Raw genomic sequence first — 19,443 nt, 5'->3', positions numbered from 1 at the left:
GACCAGCTGCATGGAGAAGTAACTACACACAAGAATGATTCACATTAATAATAACAACAACAATTATCTAGTCGTCATGGAGCTGAGGAGGAAATAAATCTCTAGATTCTTTCCAAATACTGTTCATGTGGAAACCATGAAGCAGTGATGTGATGGACAGGATATGAAGGTGACTGGGTGTGTTTGTTTTCCCCTCCTGTGCGTGCAGGTTGTCCTCTCTGAGTCTCACACCTGAGGAAACACCTGAGATAAGTTTCCATGCTGACGCTCGCTCTCTGAGGCAGGCAATCACCTCCTTTGGTAGCATCACGGCTCAGGTAACACACACACCAACGTGGAACTAACTCTAACCCGAACTAAGGTCTACCACTCTGATGGTCCCCAAAAAGATAGCCGTACATGTACATAACACACACAGTTGTTGTCCGAGGACGTGATGATGTCGTCGATGATGATGATGATGATCAGGTGTTTTGTGTCCTTCCTGTTGACAGCTGGTGGAGGGTGTGTCCTCTGAGAGCTGTCCAATCAAGAAACAGGTGAGTGCTCCAGCAGGTAGACGGACGGACTCACCTGTGATCTGCAGTTTCTAAACGTCTTGAAGGAGCAGGAAGGTGAAATGTGGTTTCATGTGTGTTTGATCAGAAGATGGAGAACAGAGCTCTAGGCGACTGGCTGCTGGGAACTCCTCCATCAAGCTGTGCTCCTGTTGGTTACCAGTCCAGCAAGAATCCTCAGGATTGGCTGATGGTACACAAGGACAGCAAGGTGAGGGAGACGAGCATTAATATATATAAACATGTTATAATAATGCCATGTTGCTGTTACACTGATGTAGTAATGTTTATTATTATTACGATGTTTGTGTCAGACTTCCTGTCCCGTCCTGGCCTCGGTGGACTTCCTGCAGGCCTGGGGTCAGCTCCAAGACCTGGAGGCGTGGCTCCTCCAGGAACAGAGCCCCGTCAGCAGGGAGCGCACCAACAGCAGCTGCAGCTCCTCCTTCTCCATCGAGAAGATAGACGAATCAGAGTTCACCGTCACTCCGGAGGACGAGGAGATGAGCGACTGGCTCATCACCCCACCAACCGTTGCCATGGAGACCACGTCAGACGCAGAGCGGTGGCGGCAGGTGTTGAAGCCGTTTGAGGATGGCTGGTCTTCTAGTGATTGGTTGGTGGAGTCCATCTGCCCCCCCGCCGACTGCTCCTCCTGCTGCCAGACCACCAAGGCCTTGGAGATCGAGAATCTGGGCCAGCTCAAGTGCCTGAAAACCCCACCCGCCTTCCCTGCACTCCCAGCGATTCCTGTGACAACGGCAGCGTCCATGGAGACATGGCTGCAGCAGGTGGTGCCGTTGCAGCAGACCTGCAGGGCCAACGAGGTCTGCTCCACCTACTCCGACTGCATCTGTGAGGAGAACTGTGGGAAAGAAGCTCTGAACCTCTGGCTGCTCAAACAGGATGGACGGGACAAGAACGGGGTCCCTGTAGCCAAGAACGCCCCGTCCACCGTCAAGGAAGCCAAAAACGCCCCGCCCACAGCCAAGGAAGCCAAGAACGCCCCGCCCACCCTGCACAGGGAACAGGAGCAGAAGGTGATACTTTATCTCCCAATGTTGTGACGTCCTTGACAATAACAATTATCTTGACGATTGATTGATTGATAAAGTGACAGAAGACAATGAAGACAGTCCATCACAGTTTCTTGTGTCTCCTCAGGTTCAGGCCATCCTAGAGGCCTGGCTCCACCCCACCAAGACCCCCTCTAGCAGGACTCTCACCACCTCCCTCGCCTCCTCCCTCTCTGGCTGGGTGGCTCCTGAGGAGAAGGCCAGCAGGGAGGAGCACAGCTCCCAGTTCAAGTTCCCCTCCTCTCCGTTCCAGTGCCCTCTGGATCCAGATCTCTGGGTGCTTCCAGCACAGATTCAAGGGTCAGGAGGTCAGCCCTCCCCAACAGTGGAGGAGAACAAATGGCTGCTGAAGAAGAGGAGTCAGGCTCAGGTAACATGACTACAAAGACCAGTACACATGTGGCATGGCAGCATGTTGTTCACTTCAGTGTGCTGAGAGACTTCCTCTGTGTTCATTTCCTGTTAGGAGCGTCTGGCGCTGCCGTTTGTCTGTGACCTGTTCTCCTGCATGAAGGTGGGCGGAGACAAAGAGAAGTGGCTGCACAAATCTGCTGAACAGGTAAGTCCATGTCTGTCTGTCTGTTTGTGGTGTAATGTTCCTTTAACTTCAGTCTGTTTGGGTTTTAATGTTCCTTTAACTTCAGTCTGTTTGTGGTGTAATGTTTCTTTAACTTCAGTCTGTTTGGGTTGTAATGCTCCTTTAACTTCAGTCTGTTTGGGTTGTATTGCTCCTTTAACTTCAGTCTGTTTGTGGTGTAATGCTCCTTTAACTTCAGTCTGTTTGGGTTGTAATGCTCCTTTAACTTCAGTCTGTTTGGGTTGTAATGTTCCTTTAACTTCAGTCTGTTTGGGTTGTATTGCTCCTTTAACTTCAGTCTGTTTGTGGTGTAATGTTCCTTTAACTTCAGTCTGTTTGGGTTGTAATGCTCCTTTAACTTCAGTCTGTTTGGGTTGTAATGTTCCTTTAACTTCAGTCTGTTTGGGTTGTAATGCTCCTTTAACTTCAGTCTGTTTGGGTTGTAATGCTCCTTTAACTTCAGTCTGTTTGGGTTGTAATGTTCCTTTAACTTCAGTCTGTTTGGGTTGTATTGCTCCTTTAACTTCAGTCTGTTTGTGGTGTAATGTTCCTTTAACTTCAGTCTGTTTGGGTTGTAATGTTCCTTTAACTTCAGTCTGTTTGGGTTGTATTGCTCCTTTAACTTCAGTCTGTTTGTGGTGTAATGTTCCTTTAACTTCAGTCTGTTTGTGGTGTAATGCTCCTTTAACTTCAGTCTGTTTGTGGTGTAATGCTCCTTTAACTTCAGTCTGTTTGTGGTGTAATGTTCCTTTAACTTCAGTCTGTTTGTGGTGTAATGTTCCTTTAACTTCAGTCTGTTTGGGTTGTATTGCTCCTTTAACTTCAGTCTGTTTGTGGTGTAATGTTCCTTTAACTTCAGTCTGTTTGTGGTGTATTGCTCCTTTAACTTCAGTCTGTTTGTGGTGTAATGCTCCTTTAACTTCAGTCTGTTTGTGGTGTAATGTTCCTTTAACTTCAGTCTGTTTGTGGTGTAATGTTCCTTTAACTTCAGTCTGTTTGTGGTGTAATGCTCCTTTAACTTCAGTCTGTTTGTGGTGTAATGTTCCTTTAACTTCAGTTTTTTTGTGGTGTAATGCTCCTTTAACTTCAGTCTGTTTGTGGTGTAATGTTCCTTTAACTTCAGTCTGTTTGTGGTGTAATGTTCCTTTAACTTCAGTCTGTTTGTGGTGTATTGCTCCTTTAACTTCAGTCTGTTTGTGGTGTATTGCTCCTTTAACTTCAGTCTGTTTGTGGTGTAATGTTCCTTTAACTTCAGTCTGTTTGTGGTGTAATGTTCCTTTAACTTCAGTCTGTTTGTGGTGTAATGCTCCTTTAACTTCAGTCTGTTTGTGGTGTATTGCTCCTTTAACTTCAGTCTGTTTGTGGTGTAATGTTCCTTTAACTTCAGTCTGTTTGTGGTGTAATGCTCCTTTAACTTCAGTCTGTTTGTGGTGTAATGCTCCTTTAACTTCAGTCTGTTTGTGGTGTAATGCTCCTTTAACTTCAGTCTGTTTGTGGTGTATTGCTCCTTTAACTTCAGTCTGTTTGTGGTGTAATGTTCCTTTAACTTCAGTCTGTTTGTGGTGTAATGTTCCTTTTTTTTTCAGATGTGATGAGGAGAAGGATGATGATGATGAAGAGGAGGGCGATGCTTCTTCTTACCACCTGATGGACTCGATGATGTCATTTTAAAGTGCAAACATTGAATCTCCTTCATTAATTAGTTGTTTTTCTTCTTTTAATTGGACTTCAGCTGATTGTCTCTTAACAATAACGCAATTAATCGCTAACGAACGTAAACGTGTCCCAGAATGCATTTCATCAGCTGATCCTGATTGGAGGAGAGGGTGTGGTGTCTGAGTGACATGGTCCCTTTGAAGGGGCGGGCTTAAAAGCCCGCCCCTAAACTAAACTAAACTTTAGTTTAGTTTTTATTTTAATGGAGCATCATTTTAATAATTTTATTTTATTTCTTAATGTAACAGAATTGTTGGGTTTGAATGTTTCTTTTCTTCTTCTCTGGTTTTCCTGTGAAGAACCACAGAGATCTACTTCCTGTCTAGGCTGCTTACATCACTGCTTACATCACTGCTTTCTGCGCTGCACATGCTCAGTAGTGTTTCACAGAAATAAAACCTGAACAACACAAACCTCTCAGCATTGACATCGTATTTATGTCTACATGACCTTATTTGGAGTGTTGATGGACCAGACTCCATTCAGAAAACCAGCGTTTTAACAGTAGTTATCTTGTGGTCTTACAGACAGACCTAACAAAGCATGACTCAGCACTTTTTACTGATCACCATCATGATGGAGTTATTTCAGCATCCTTTTCATCTGGTTATTGATATTAAATCACAGATCAATACTTTATTCTGGGTCCTCCAGCTGTGGTGAACCAGCCCACGTGGGTCTTCCGGGATCCAGTGAATCCAGTGAAATCCACTGAGCACCTCTGTGAATGAACACAACTGATCCTGTGGTCAAACTTGTGAATAACACACGCTGAAAGTTCACTTAACATTTAGTGTGAACGTACCTCGGTGGCATATCCGTCGATATGTGTTTGTTCTTGGATGCATCCTGTTCTCCAACCAATAAGGGACAACATTGTCAAACCAACTAAATAACCCTATTACCCAGAGTGCCTCTAGAAGACGCATGCTGCAGTCTGTCAGGTCACATGACTCACGTCAGCAGTGAGTGGTGCTCTTTTTCTGAAGCTCTGGAGATTTGTTTTGTTTTTTGGGGGGGGCTGGGGGTGGGGATGCGCAGGTTGTTATCAGTACTTTATGATATTCTACCATAATAAAAGCTGCTGACATCATCACTGTGTCTGTGACATCACTGTTTGCTGCTGAAAGGTTTGGGACTTTACTCTGAAGGTTTCCAGTTCCACCTTTTAATGAAGTTATTTTATTTTGAAGTTGCCATTTGTATCCACTAACAGTCCTGTAAGTTACATTTACTTAAGTATAACAAGTCCTGTAGTTCTTTATTCACTTATCAACTTCAACCTTTCTGATCCTCTGACATCAACAGGAAACGCACTTTAATTGTGACAGAATCGGAGAGAAATGATGAACTTTCAAAATAAGAGCAGATGCTGGAAAAAACAATTCCCTGCAGAAAAAAATGGATTCATGTTCCAGGAACATAGACCAGTTCTGTTTTTACTGTCCAGGTGAGTCTGGGATCAAACGGGACGTGAGCCAACTGAGGGTCTAGTCTGTCCGGGTCCAGGTGAGTCTGGGATCAAACGGGACGTGAGCCAGCTGAGGGTCTAGTCTGTCCGGGTCCAGGTGAGTCTGGGATCAAACGGGACGTGAGCCAGCTGAGGGTCTAGTCTGTCCGGGTCCAGGTGAGTCTGGGATACTTTTGTGATTTTTATTCTGTAAATGCAGTTGTAGTTTCAATCTTGATTTTTTTTACTCAAACATGAAGTCACGTGAGTGATGTAGACGTCACGCTCTGACGCTGATCTGAAGGCAGAGAGCGCCGCCTGGTGGTGATTCACTGCAGCTTCCCTTCCCTCATTCATCTGTTATTCTACTTACTACTCTACTGCACACCCGTCAGAGTTTCACTGTCGTTTTATTGTTGACGTTATTTTTCAGCTTTTATTCATCAACACGATGGAGTAGAATGTGAAGTAATTCAGAGGAACACAACCTCTGTGTTGTTTATTAATATTCAAAGAAACTAAGATATGAAGGGTTAACTCCGACGTCGCTGACACCCATAGTGCTGCAGTGATGATGTATTTTTGTAGTCCAAAAGGAAGTTCGGCTCACGTGTTCATCTTCACAAATGAATAGAGTGGTGAAGTCCCGCCCCTCCATTTCCGGGACATGGGTCCTCAAAAGCAAAAAAATATCAATGCGATTCAATGGGTAGATACAAATTATTTTCTGGTCCCGTTTGAATTGTGCCATGGATTTCACATATGTTCTTTGTGATATTTAAAGAAAATTTTTCACGCAAAGAAGACGACAATTAAGCGCGAAGAGTTTTGATAAAGTTAGGTTTTGTGTGAGCCGCTTTGTGAACTACAGCTCCTCGCTGTTCTCGTCGCGAATGATATACGTCACCACCCGCCGAGTCCGAAGTCCGCCGAGATGGCTGTTTCTCTGCTCCACTTCACCGCTTTTTTCCAAGGGCAGAATAAAAGTATCGAAAGGGGGGAGAACCACTATAAGTCGGGTCATGTGGAGAGCCTCAACTTCGCCGATGGGGAGGGAAAAGGGCGATGACGTGACGTCACATACGCGACACAACATGTAGTCTTTATCATTGTGTTTTCTCAATGAATTTTAACTGAAGAATTGCACAATAAACGGTCAAACTCTTGACATGGAAAATTATAATTTAAGCCTATAAACAACATTTGTGTAATCCAAGGCATAACGACCGGGGGATCAGATAATAATTATTTTCCGTCCATTGAACACCATTCATTTTTTTCGCTCCGAAAGGACCCATGGCGCCGTTACTTCCTGCTTCCGCTTCGGCACTCTATGCAGGAAGTAAGTTGTACAGGAAGTAGACCGCGGTCACATGACCCACGTCACTCAGCTGTGCGGACTCGTGTTCTATAAAGGACGTCTCGCTGTTATGACGCTCCATATAAACTCAGTTCCTTCATGCAGCTCCGTTTGTCTCGTTGAACAGAGTCCTGATCGGAGACACGGCCTCATAAAGACCACACGATGGGGCTACAAACTCGGAGTGAAGCTAGAAATTGAACCTTTGATTGTCTCAAACAATGAAAAGTTTGATCATTTTTATTTTAATGCAGAATTTACCAGAAGCCTACGGGGACTGTAAATAATTCCTGATATGACAATAATTGTGCAAAATCAATATTCGAGGCGAGAAAACATAAAAGCCACTGATTTTTCCACGGGGTTCACCATGCCCATCTCAGTTATTCCTCAAAACACGATTACAAACATTCAGCCCACAGATTCTCGTTTCAAATACAGAGAAATCCTGAAACGGCAATTGTTTTCATTACAAACCGTCACATATGGGACGTTATGAAGCTTCACGACACCTCGCGACATTTGGCTGCACAGTTTGCGGGTTTTCTGTCCGCTAGCCAATCAGATTTGATGCACCGAGAAGGTTGCGCAGGAGCTCAACCAATCACAGGACGGAGAGGATCCGCCCGGTTCTCCGACTGCCGCCTCTGAGCCGCAACGTCCCGTCCACTCTGCCGGGCCGCGTGCCGCACCGCGCCGCGCCGTGCCGCTCCGCTCCACCGGGACGTCGCAGCAGCGGTTGCTAGCCGACGGGCTGCCGCTGCTCTCCGGCTGGATGTGACTGAGCTGCGGCGGAGACCACCGACGCGTTCTCACAGAGGCCGAACCGGAGAACCGGGAGACGCGGGAACGTTCCGGGTTCAACCGTGAGTGTTTGTGTTGGAAACGATCCTCGTGATTTGACCGGAGAAACGAAGAAAACCGAGGCGGCGTGTGTGTGTGCGTGTGTGTGTGTGCGTGCGCGTGTGCGTGCGTGTGTGTGTGTTAACGTAAGAAAACCGTTCATGGTGAGAAGAGACGCGGTGAGGAAGAACTGAGGAGGCCTCAGTATTGGCTGCTGCTCTTCATCACCCTCCTCTTCATGCTCTTCATCCTCCTCACCCTCCTCTTCATCCTCTTCATCCTCATCACCCTCACCTCCTCTTCATGCTCTTCATCCTCCTCACCCTCCTCTTCATCCTCTTCATCCTCCTCACCCTCCTCTTCATCCTCATCACCCTCACCTCCTCTTCATGCTCTTCATCCTCCTCACCCTCCTCTTCATCCTCATCACCCTCACCTCCTCTTCATGCTCTTCATTCTCCTCACCCTCCTCTTCATGCTCTTCATCATCCTCCTCACCCTCCTCCTCATCCTCCTCTTCATGCTCCTCACCCTCCTCTTCATGCTCTTCATCATCCTCCTCACCCTCCTTCATGCTCTTCATCCTCCTCACCCTCCTCTTCATGCTCTTCATCATCCTCCTCATCCTCCTCTTCATCCTCCTCCTCTTTGTGCTCCTCATGCTCTTCATCAATCTCATCCTCTTCATCATCCTCGTCGTAATGCTCTTCATCAAACTAATCCTCCTCTTCATCATCCACAACTTCATCCTCATCATTTCCCCTTCCTCCTCCTCTCCCTCTCATTTATTGACAGAACGAGAACTGATCAAATATATATGTATATACACATGTATGTATATATATATATATATATATACACATACATAAATGTATATATACATACATACACACATATACATATATATGTGTTTATATATGTATATGTCATTAATATATATATATATATATATATATATATATATATATATATATATATATATATATATATATATATATATATATATATATATATATCCACTATATTGCCAAAAGTATCTGCTCACCTGCCTTTCCTGACCGTTCTTCCAGAAGTGTATTTGTGAGGTCACACTGATGTTGGAGGGAAGGCCTGGCTCTCAGTCTCTACTCTAATTCATCCCACAGGTGTTCTATGGGGTTGAGGTCAGGACTCTGTGTAGACCAGTCAGGTTCATCCACACCAAACTCTCTCCTCCAGGTCTTTATGGAGCTTGCTTTGTGCACTGGTGCACAGTCATGTTGGAACAGGAAGGGGCCGTCCCCAAACATACATACATATATATATATATATATATATATATATATATATATATATATATATATATATATATATATATATATATACGAATTATTTGTACAGATATTTATAACTTTATAACTAAAACAAAGAAACAAACGTCACATTTAAATGAAATGATTTCATAACTTTTGGCTCTTTACAGTTTTTGACTTTAATTGTATTTTCTCATTGTCCAGTATTTTATATTCTATTTAACTGCATTTCATTTTACATGTCTTTTACTTTGCTTTATTTATATTTCATATCTTATATCATTTTTGCTTTATTTCGCTTATTTATTTTGCTCCCCCCCCCCCCCCCCCCCCCCCCCCAATTGTGGTTTTATTTTGAAGGACGATCCACCGTACTTCCGTTCTTCGCAGCCATTTAATCCTTTCCCACAATGCTTTGTGTCCACGTACCCTGCTTCCTGTTTATTGTGACCCTCTTCACCGGTAAAATTTTAACGTTTATGCTGCTGTTTCGCCGTCGAAAGCTCGGTGAGTAACCGAATCCCGAAGCGTTTCACCGTCAAATCCGGTTCGCGTCGTTTATTCCGCGGTTCGCTCTTTTATTTTGACAGTTTACGTTGAGGGAAGAGAAAATCCCTCCGCAGCTTCCTCATCACTGACACCGAGCCCGACCGAGCCCCGGAACTCCACTCAAAAACCCCACCGTTAAAAACGTCCTCGCTTAGCGACCAACAGAAAACAATGTAGAAAACGATTCAAGACGTTTTAAAACGGAAGGATGTTGTAATGATTTCGGCGTTCAGAGAACCTTGAAATAAGATCCATATTTGATAGAAATGCCGTCTGTAATAATGGATACGCTGCCTGCAACCGCCCTCGGGATGTTCGGCGGGAAGCAACCATGGCAATAACGAGGAGAGCTGTCATGTATGTTGATATTAAATCTAATGAAACCTCTGCTTGTTTAATTTAAAGCCTCCTGGACTGAAGAGGGAAAACAATTGGCTGAATGGGCAACGTCCCCGCGTCGCCTCGGCGGGCTCCTGGCGCGCCGGGACGCATTAAAATGACGGATTTTTGAAGGGAGTTCGGCGGAGGATGGTTGGACGTTAAAACCGGGAATGAAGGTGTCGCAGAGCAGCGTGATGTTATTAACATCCGTGACGTTATGAAACTCATTTTCACCATGTTATGAATATTAAAAACTTCTGTTGTCACCTGTCTTCATTATTGACGGTGACATCACTGAATGTGGACCTTATTTGGTCAGTGATGGTCAGTCAAACTGGCCTCAGCCCTGTTCTTTGTTCTCCAACAAATAATATGGTTCATTTTAATATTTAATTGATTGTTGCTTGATTTAATTTTTTCATAATTTAGTATCCAAACGTCTAAATAATTGTGATTCTAAAGAGCTTCTAAACAACTGATTGGTTTCACTAATCGATTAATCACTGAGAAATGTAAATGTTAAATAAACATTTAAATTAATGTCTAAGATGTGATGAGGCAGAATCAAAGAAATGAATATGTATATCATGTATTTATTGATGTTCTTACAGATGTAAATCTCATTCATCTCAATTCATATAATAATAAATACACTACAGCTGCTCACTCACAACAATAATAATTACGAATGAAAACGTACGATATCTGTCTCTATAAACACAATCTCCAAATAAGGAAATGACATGTGACCTCGACGGGTCCTCAGAGTCACCACCACCACCTCCTCCTGCTCACCTGTTGTCTCCTCCTACTCCCTTAGAGCTGTAGCTGCTCCTCCTCCTCATCTGTTGTCTCCTCCTCCTCCTCATCATCTGTTGTCTTCTCCTACTCATCACCTGTTGTCTCCTCCTCATCATCTGTTGTCTCCACCTCCTCATATGTTGTCTCCTCTTCTTCCTCCTCATCTGTAGTCTCCTACTATTCCTCCTCTATTGTCTCTTCTCCTCCTCATCTCTTGCCTCTTTTTCCTCCTCCTCTGTTGTCTCCTCCTCCTCATCTGTTGTCTCCTCTTCCTCTGTAGTCTCCTCTTCCTCCTCTGTAGTCTCCTCTTCCTCCTCTGTTGTCTCCTCTTCTTCCTCCTCATCTGTTGTCTCTTCCTCCTCCTCTCCTCATACTCCTCCAATGTTGTCTCCTCTTCTTCCTGCTCCTCATCTGTTGTCTCCTCTTCCTTCTCGCCCTCCTCATCTGTTGTTTCCTCTTCATCTATTGTCTCCTCATCCTCATCATCTCTTGTCTACTCTTTCTCCTCCTCCGCCTCCTCTGTTGATTCCTCCGCCTCTGTTGTTGCCTCTTCCTCAGCTGTTGTTTCCTCCTCCTTCTCAGCTGTTGTTTCCTCCTCCTTCTCATCTGTTGTCTCCTTCTCCTCCTTATCATTTGTTGTCTCCTCCTACTCAGCTATTGTTTCCTCCTCCTCCTCCTCCTCATCGTTGTCTCCTCCTCTTCTTCCTCTGTTGTCTCCTCCTCATCTGTTGTCTCCTCCTACTCCTCATCTGTTGTCTCCTTCTCATGTGTTGTCTCCTCTTCTTCCTCCTGATCTGTAGTCTCCTCCTACTCCTCATCTGTTGTCTCCTCCTCCTCATAATCTGTTGTCTTCTCCTCATCATCATCTTTTGTCTTCTCCTCATCATCTGTTGTCTTCTCCTCATCATCACCTGTTGTCTCCTTCTACTCCTCCTCCTCATCTGTTGTCTCCTCCTCCTCCTCTGTTGTCTCATCTTCCTCCTCCTCCTCCTCTGTTGTCTCATCTTCCTCCTCCTCCTCATCTGTTGTCTCATCTTCCTCCTCTATTGTCTCCTCCTCCTCCTCTGTTGTCTCCTCCTCCTCATCTGATCTCTCCTCTTCCTCATCTGTTGTTTCCTCCTCTTCATCATCTGTTGTCTCCTCTTCCTCCTCCTCATCTGGTGTTTCCTTCTCCTCATCTGTTATCTCCTCCTCATCTGTTGTCTCCTCCTCCTCGTCATCATCTGTTGCCTCCTTTTCCTCCTCCTCATCTGTTGCCTCCTCTTCCTCCTTCTCATCTGTTGCCTCCTCTTCCCCCTCCTCATCTGTTGTCTCCTCCTCTGTTGTGTCCTCTTCCTGCTCCTCCTTTTCCTCATCTGTTGTTTCCTCCTCTTTATCATATGTTCTCTCCTTTTCCTCCTCCTCATCTGGTGTTTCCTTCACCTCATCTGTTATGTCCTCCTCCTCATCTGTTCTCTCCTCTTCCTCCTCATCTGTTGTCTCCTCTTCATCCTCCTCCACTGTTGTCTCCTCTTTGTCCTGCTCCTCATCTGTTGTCTCCTCCTGATCTGTTGTTTCCTCCTCCTCCTCATCTGTTCCCTCTTCTTCCTCCTCATCTGTTCCCTCCTGTTCCTCTTCCTCCTCATCTGTTGTCTCCTCTTCCTCCCCTCTTCCTCCTCATCTGTTCCCTCCTGTTCCTCTTCCTCCTCATCTGTTGTCTCCTCTTCCTCCTCATCTGTTCCCTCCTGTTCCTCTTCCTCCTCATCTGTTGTCTCCTCTCCCTCCCCCTCCTCCTCATCTGTTCCCTCCTCTCCCTCCTCATCTGTTGTCTCCTCTTGCTCCTCCTTCTCCTCATCTGTTCCCTCCTGTTCCTCTTCCTCCTCATCTGTTCCCTCCTGTTCCTCTCCCTCCTCATCTGTTGTCTCCTCTCCCTCCCCCTCCTCCTCATCTGTTCCCTCCTCTCCCTCCTCATCTGTTGTCTCCTCTCCCTCCCCCTCCTCCTCATCTGTTCCCTCCTCTCCCTCCTCATCTGTTGTCTCCTCTCCCTCCCCCTCCTCCTCATCTGTTCCCTCCTCTCCCTCCTCATCTGTTGTCTCCTCTCCCTCCCCCTCCTCCTCATCTGTTCCCTCCTCTCCCTCCTCATCTGTTGTCTCCTCTTGCTCCTCCTCCTCCTCATCTGTTGTCTCTTCCTCCTCCTCCCCCCACAGGGCTGTAGCTGCTCCTCTTGCTCCTCCCCCGGCCTCCCACGGTTCAGGATGGAGGACTCGGAGACGGAGCTGGTGGTCTCGGAGTCCGATGCTCTGGGTGCAGACTTCATCACGGTGGAGCTGGACACGCAGCCCATCGAGTACGTGGTGAAGTGGGCCGAGGTGGGCTCCAAGTTCACCATCTCCTGTGTGAAGAAGGACTCCGAGGACCCGGCAGACCTGACGGCGGACCAGCTGAAGATCGAGGCTGACGAGGCCTTCTTCGCCCCCTACGAGGAGGTGTACCCCTGCGAGGTGACGGAGCAGAGTGTGGAGATAAAGACAGACTCTGACGAGGACGAGGAGGACACCGAGGAGGAGCAGGAGGTGCTGGTGGAGGCTGGGAGCAGCCAGCTGGACGCCGAGGTGGACTCGGACCTGGCTGATTTTGAGCCTGATGAGCGGCAGTACCGCTGCAGCTACTGCGGGAAGTGTTACAGCCACGCCTCCAGTCTGTACCGCCACCAGCAGACGCACACGGGGAAGAGCAGTGGGGCAGCGCCGCCCGCTGTCCGGGCGCTGGAGCCCACGCACCAGGAGGCGCGCTACACCTGCCCCCACTGTGGGATGAGCTTCAAAGGCAGCAGGTCTGTAAACCACCATTATCATTATTCCTACCAACAGTCATTCTCTGCTTGGTCCTCTGGTGTTGGTCCACCACCGCCATGTCTGCTTGGTCCTCTGGTGTTGGTCCACCACCGCCATGTCTGGTTGGTCCTCTGGCGTTGGTCCACCACCGCCATGTCTGGTTGGTCCTCTGGTGTTGGTCCACCACCGCCATGTCTGGTTGGTCCTCTGGTGTTGGTCCACCACCGCCATGTCTGGTTGGTCCTCTGGTGTTGGTCCACCACCGCCATGTCTGGTTGGTCCTCTGGTGTTGGTCCACCACCATGTCTGCTAGGTCCTCTGGTGTTGGTCCACCACCATGTCTGCTTTGTCCTCTGGTGTTGGTCCACCACCATGTCTGCTAGGTCCTCTGGTGTTGGTCCACCACCATGTCTGCTTTGTCCTCTGGTGTTGGTCCACCACCATGTCTGGTTGGTCCTCTGCTGTTGGTCCACCACCATGTCTGCTTTGTCCTCTGGTGTTGGTCCACCACCATGTCTGGTTGGTCCTCTGCTGTTGGTCCACCACCATGTCTGCTAGGTCCTCTGGTGTTGGTCCACCACCATGTCTGCTAGGTCCTCTGGTGTTGGTCCACCACCATGTCTGCTAGGTCCTCTGGTGTTGGTCCACCACCATGTCTGCTAGGTCCTCTGGTGTTGGTCCACCACCATGTCTGCTTTGTCCTCTGGTGTTGGTCCACCACCATGTCTGGTTGGTCCTCTGCTGTTGGTCCACCACCATGTCTGCTAGGTCCTCTGGTGTTGGTCCACCACCATGTCTGCTAGGTCCTCTGGTGTGGGTCCACCACCATGTCTGCTTGGTCCTCTGGTGTTGGTCCACCACCATGTCTGCTAGGTCCTCTGGTGTTGGTCCACCACCATGTCTGCTTGGTCCTCTGGTGTTGGTCCACCGTGATGGCTGACTTTCTTACAGCCTCTTCATGGTTTCCATTTGCTTGCTGGACTCCAAGGTATTTGTAGCTGACCCGCACATCTATGTTACCTTCTGGGTAATTCAACCCCTTCAAGTGGTGGTCACCTCGCCTCTCTTGGATACCATCAGACCAGACCAACAGATCCTGGTGATGTGGATCAGTGGTCTGTCTGGTCTTACAGTCTGACTGCTTAGGTGTTTGGCTGCTTTGGTGCTACTACCAGCTCCTTTCTGGGTCCTGCTCATGTATTGATCCATGTGCGTCCTCATCTTAGCCCCAGTGATGTCTGTCATCAGCGTCCGTGTTGTTCAGGCAGGTTATTGGCTGGTACGGGAAAGGACCTGCTCCCTTCAGGGGATTGGACTTCAGAACTGCCTTAATTCTTTGTGGCGTCATGTCGAGCATTCAACAAGGTGCTGGAAGGTTTAGTCATAGATTTTGGTCCATATTGACCTGATAGCATCACGTAGTTGCTGCAGATTTGTCTGCTGCACATCCACAATATAAATCTCCAGTTCCACCACATCCCAAAGCAGGTCTGGGGACTGTGGAGGCCATGCTGGTCCAGTGAACTCACTGTCATGTTCCAGATATGTTCCTTGCTGGAAGAAGCATCAGAAGGTCCTCTGTGGTCTTGCAGGGATGGACGTGGTCAGCAACAATACTCAGGTTACTTTGGAATTTAAACCATGCTCACCTGCTTGAGTTATTGTTGCCTTTCTATCAGCTCCAACCAGTCTGGCCATTCTCCTCTAAACCTCTGGTATCAACAAGGCGTTTTCTCTTATTGGATCTTTTGTCTTTTTGCAACCATCCATCGTCAACCACTTATCCTTTTAAGGGACTATCACAGGCCTGACATGTAGAGACAGACAGGTAACCAGTCTATCACACGGCCGACATGTAGAGACAGACAGGTAACCAGTCTATCACAGGGAGACATGTAGAGACAGACAGGTAACCAGTCTATCACAGGCCTGACATGTAGAGACAGACAGGTAACCAGTCTATCACAGGGCCGACATGTAGAGACAGACAGGTAACCAGTCTATCACAGGGCTGACATGTAGAGACAGACAGGTAACCAGTCTATCACAGGGAGACATGTAGAGACAGACAGGTAACCAGTCTATCACAGAGAGACATGTAGAGACAGACAGGTAACCAGTCTATCACAGGGAGACATGTAGAGACAGACAGGTAACCAGTCTATCACAGGGGGACATGTAGAGACAGACAGGTAACCAGTCTATCACAGGGCTGACATGTAGAGACAGACAGGTAACCAGTCTATCACAGGGAGACATGTAGAGACAGACAGGTAACCAGTCTATCACAGGGAGACATGTAGAGACAGACAGGTAACCAGTCTATCAAAGGGCTGACATGTAGAGACAGACAGGTGACCAGTCTATCACAGGGAGACATGTAGAGACAGACAGGTAACCAGTCTATCACAGGGAGACATGTAGAGACAGACAGGTAACCAGTCTATCACAGGGAGACATGTAGAGACAGACAGGTAACCAGTCTATCACAGGGCTGACATGTAGAGACAGACAGGTAACCAATCTATCACAGGGAGACATGTAGAGACAGACAGGTAACCAGTCTATCACAGGGCCGACATGTAGAGACAGACAGGTAACCAGTCTATCACAGGGCTGACATGTAGAGACAGACAGGTGACCAGTCTATCACAGGGAGACATGTAGAGACAGACAGGTAACCAGTCTATCACAGGGAGACATGTAGAGACAGACAGGATACCAGTCTATCACAGGGAGACATGTAGAGACAGACAGGTAACCAGTCTATCACAGGGAGAAATGTAGAGACAGACAGGTAACCAGTCTATCACGGGGCCGACATGTAGAGACAGACAGGTAACCAGTCCAGAGGGTTTCATTGGGGTTCAGGTCTGGAGATTGGACTGGCCATGAAAGCAGGTCAGAGCCAATCAGAGACGAAGGCCCGCCCCTACTCTGCCTCTGATGGCTCAGAACGTTGTGATTCTTCTTCTCTGTATGCTGGTGGGAACAACGTTTCGCGGTGACTGTAACTATTCAACTAACTGCTATTATTAACACTGTAATAATTGGCAGCTCGTTGATTGTTGATTGTGATGTTGTGTGATTGTTCCAGGATGTTGGGGAGTCACCTGCGGCTCCATGGGAAGCGGCGGATTCACCCCTGTAACATCTGTGGCAAGGAGTTCAACCACAGCTCCAGTCTGTCTCGCCACCGGCTCATCCACAAGAAAGGCAAAGGCCTCCCCAAGGATCTGGCCCTCGGCTCCAACATGGTCGCCCTGCGCCACTCGCTGAAGGCCGGCACCAAGAACAAGAAGACCAAGCGGCAGCAGCAGCGGCAGCAGCAGCGGCAGCAGCATGCGGCGACTGCCATCATCGAGAGTCAGGGTAGCGATAAGTTCTACGCCTGCCCACAGTGCGACATGAGCTTCAGGACGTCCACGCAGCTGTCCAAGCACCAGGTGACCCACGTCAAGGAGCTGCTGGACAACTACACACCTGGCAAGGAGAACCTCGGCGAGAGCTCCTCAGACCTCAAGATCCGCCTCAAGCTCTGCTCCCGCGACAAGCCCAACTTCTACACGCTCTGCAAGAAGAACCGCCGCCGCCGGGCAGGCCGGGCCAGCAAACGGGGCCCCCCCCCCTCTGAGGAAGAAGGGAGTATCAGAGGAGGTGGAGTAGGAGGAGGTCGCCACTCCTGCAGCCAGTGTGGGAAGCAGTTCAGCCACGCCTCCAGCCTGGCGCGGCACCAGCAGACCCACAGGGCAGCGGACGGCAGCGGGCGGGGGAAGCTGCAGCAGCAGCACCACCACCAGAAGCAGCTTCATGTCAAGACTGGACTCTCCACCACCAAAACCAAGACCTACACCTGCGCTGCCTGCAACAAGACCTTCATGCACTCATCCAGCTTCTCCCGCCACAAGAAGGCCCACCTGGAGGAGGAGCAGAGGGCCCGAGCCACCACCGCCAAGCGCCGGAAGAGAGTTGTCTTGGACGAGACCGCTCCCCTGGAGTCCGACTCCGAGTGACGTCACCCGTTACTGGACTGGGTTCGGCCTTGTTCCGGACCTGTTCTGGGTTGGTTCTGAATCAGCACTGACTTGGGTCCAGTTCTGTAAAAGTTCTAATTTTGGAAAGTTCCAGACCAGTTCTCCACCAATTCTGGACCAGTTGGGGACAAATTCTGGACTTGTCCAGGTTTTGCGGACTGGACCTAGTTGATTCTTCTCTGATGTAGATAGCAGCAGGACATCCATATATGGTCGTATGGCGATGGCATCTCCACATGTGGTCGTAGCCGACCGTTAGCTTTTCGGGATGGGATTAGATTTAAAGTGTTAAACCCCCACCCCCCACACACACACACACACACACACGCACAGACACACACACGCACACACACACACACACACACACCTGTCTGTCAAGTTGCTATCATTCTGCCCTCGCTACACTCCATTTCCCATCAGCCACCTGGGGAAAGAGCTGGGAACTATAGTCATCTTATATATTTCCCATGATACCCGGGACCTCTGGATCAGAATTATAGAAGGAGAATGAGAGTAGTTCTCTTTGAACTCATCAAATAACCAGAAAATATTCTCTCATTCTGTTTCTATGGTCAGAACTCTACACGCAGAGCATTAGGGGAAACGGAGTCTCCGCAGAAAAGATTCATGTCACGATAAAACTGCATCCGGTTTATTTTTTTACGGATTATTGATGACAAAATAACTCATCACATATTCTCCAACAAGCCCCGCCTCTCTGATGCTCCAATCAGATCACAGCGTCTCTCTTTCATAACGAGTGTCGGCTACCGTTGTCGTTACTTAACCTCCGTACAGATCTGATGTGGTTTAGGTCTGATCAGGTTCAGGTCTTATGCGCTTCAGCTCCTCTCCATGTTTGTTTTCTGTCCTCCCCCCAAAGTGATTTTGATTGGCTGAAGTTCATGGTGCAGCGCTGTGATTGGTGCAGCGCTGTGATTGGTTCATTGTGTTTTATATCTTTGATGTCCCAGCAGATGAGCTGATTGGTCAGAGTCGGTGCATCCTCCACATTAACGTTTGCATGAAGACTATAACCTGCAGCTAGTCAGCCATATTTGTAGTTTTCCAGCAGTGTTGTGGAGGTCAAAGAGGAAACTGCACTAATTATTTATGAATTTGGAACAATGTTGTAATATATAAATATTTAAATGTGACTCACAAGTAAATAACAAGAGAGCGTCTAGCTGCCCTCGTTACCATAGCAACACCACTGTCACCTTCATCATTTAGCAACGCCGTCATCAAGCAGACAGGAAGAGACTCCAGCAGACGTCTAGATTTTCAGAGTTAGAAGACTCCAGATGAGTTTACTAAAAAGACAAAAGAAAGCTGAAACACAAAGGAACGTCTGTCAGAAAAAATTTGGACAAAAAAAAAATGTATTGATTAAAAGAAACAAAGTATTGAATTCTGTAAGCGGGTACAAACACTTGTTCAGAAGGGTCGAACTGTTGATGGTAAATGTGGGATTTTAGTTCTGAAACATTATTAGTTGACAGGTCTGAATCTGTTGGTTATTAAAGACACTAACGGACGTCGTGGACCAACGTGGACCAACGTGGACCAGCTCTTCCTCCTCCGACAAAATAACCCCCCGGTGACACTTTCAGCTTGTGAGTAATATTTTACTGTGTGAATTGGATTTGACTTAATTTAATGGTGACCTATTTATAAGTGTGTGTAGGCAGCAGACCGTCGCACTACGAAGCTCCCGTAGAAATCCCCAGAAGAAGCTCTTCCTCTTCCTGCTCTTCATCTTCCTGCTCTCTGTTCTCTCAGTTTTGGGCCTTAATGCTGCCGTTCACCTCTCTTTGTCCAGGTTTTTGCATTTGGATCCACGTTGTGTTGGTTTCTTTTCTCTTGGGTTCATGGTTTTCAGCGAAGCTTCACCTGCAGATTAAAGGTTGTTCGTCATTGTATCGTGTTTGCCAATAGAATTAAAAAAAAAAACCCAGTTGACATGTTTTGTCTTGCGTTTTGTAATAAACCTT

The 19,443-nt window shown here is 47.5% G+C and overlaps 2 protein-coding genes across 7 annotated transcripts in view; both read left to right on the top strand.

Moving 5' to 3' along the window:
• Positions 1-4,958, top strand: part of ncoa4 (nuclear receptor coactivator 4) — a 12,678-nt gene extending 7,720 nt beyond the window's left edge. The window contains exons 4-11 of one of the 2 annotated variants that reach the window (XM_084021438.1): positions 1-18; positions 209-317; positions 495-539; positions 646-768; positions 872-1,597; positions 1,722-2,003; positions 2,100-2,192; positions 3,797-4,958. The exon at positions 1-18 is cut by the window's left edge and continues 74 nt beyond it. In XM_084021438.1, the coding sequence (XP_083877564.1) occupies positions 1-18; positions 209-317; positions 495-539; positions 646-768; positions 872-1,597; positions 1,722-2,003; positions 2,100-2,192; positions 3,797-3,802 (1,402 nt within the window). In that variant the 3' untranslated portion in view covers positions 3,803-4,958. The remainder of the gene's footprint in view (positions 19-208; positions 318-494; positions 540-645; positions 769-871; positions 1,598-1,721; positions 2,004-2,099; positions 2,193-3,796) is intronic. The other variant, XM_084021437.1, reaches the window with a different exon arrangement.
• A 2,426-nt stretch (positions 4,959-7,384) lies between these two features.
• On the top strand, positions 7,385-19,443 carry LOC311021102 (uncharacterized protein). 5 transcript variants are annotated; one of them, XR_014597974.1, is made up of 5 exons: positions 9,269-9,378; positions 9,826-9,977; positions 12,789-13,414; positions 16,513-19,065; positions 19,272-19,443. XR_014597974.1 is itself a non-coding variant. In XM_084021440.1 (4 exons), the coding sequence occupies exons 2-4, from the start codon at positions 9,972-9,974 to the stop codon at positions 17,426-17,428; spliced, it is 1,548 nt and encodes a 515-aa protein (XP_083877566.1). In that variant the 5' UTR covers positions 9,269-9,378; positions 9,826-9,971; the 3' UTR covers positions 17,429-19,176. The 5 variants fall into 5 exon arrangements, 4 of the variants coding, with proteins under 4 accessions (XP_083877568.1, XP_083877566.1, XP_083877567.1 ...); XM_084021440.1 differs by lacking the exon at positions 19,272-19,443 and having other exon boundaries at positions 16,513-19,176; XM_084021442.1 differs by lacking the exons at positions 9,269-9,378; positions 9,826-9,977; positions 19,272-19,443 and adding an exon at positions 7,385-7,602 and having other exon boundaries at positions 16,513-19,176.

The sequence above is a fragment of the Eutrigla gurnardus genome (genome assembly GCF_963514095.1).
Source record: "Eutrigla gurnardus genome assembly, chromosome: 11".
Lineage (NCBI taxonomy): Eukaryota > Metazoa > Chordata > Actinopteri > Perciformes > Triglidae > Eutrigla > Eutrigla gurnardus.
The sequence above is the reverse complement of the archived record's forward strand: the minus strand, read 5'-3'. Positions and strand labels throughout refer to the sequence as shown.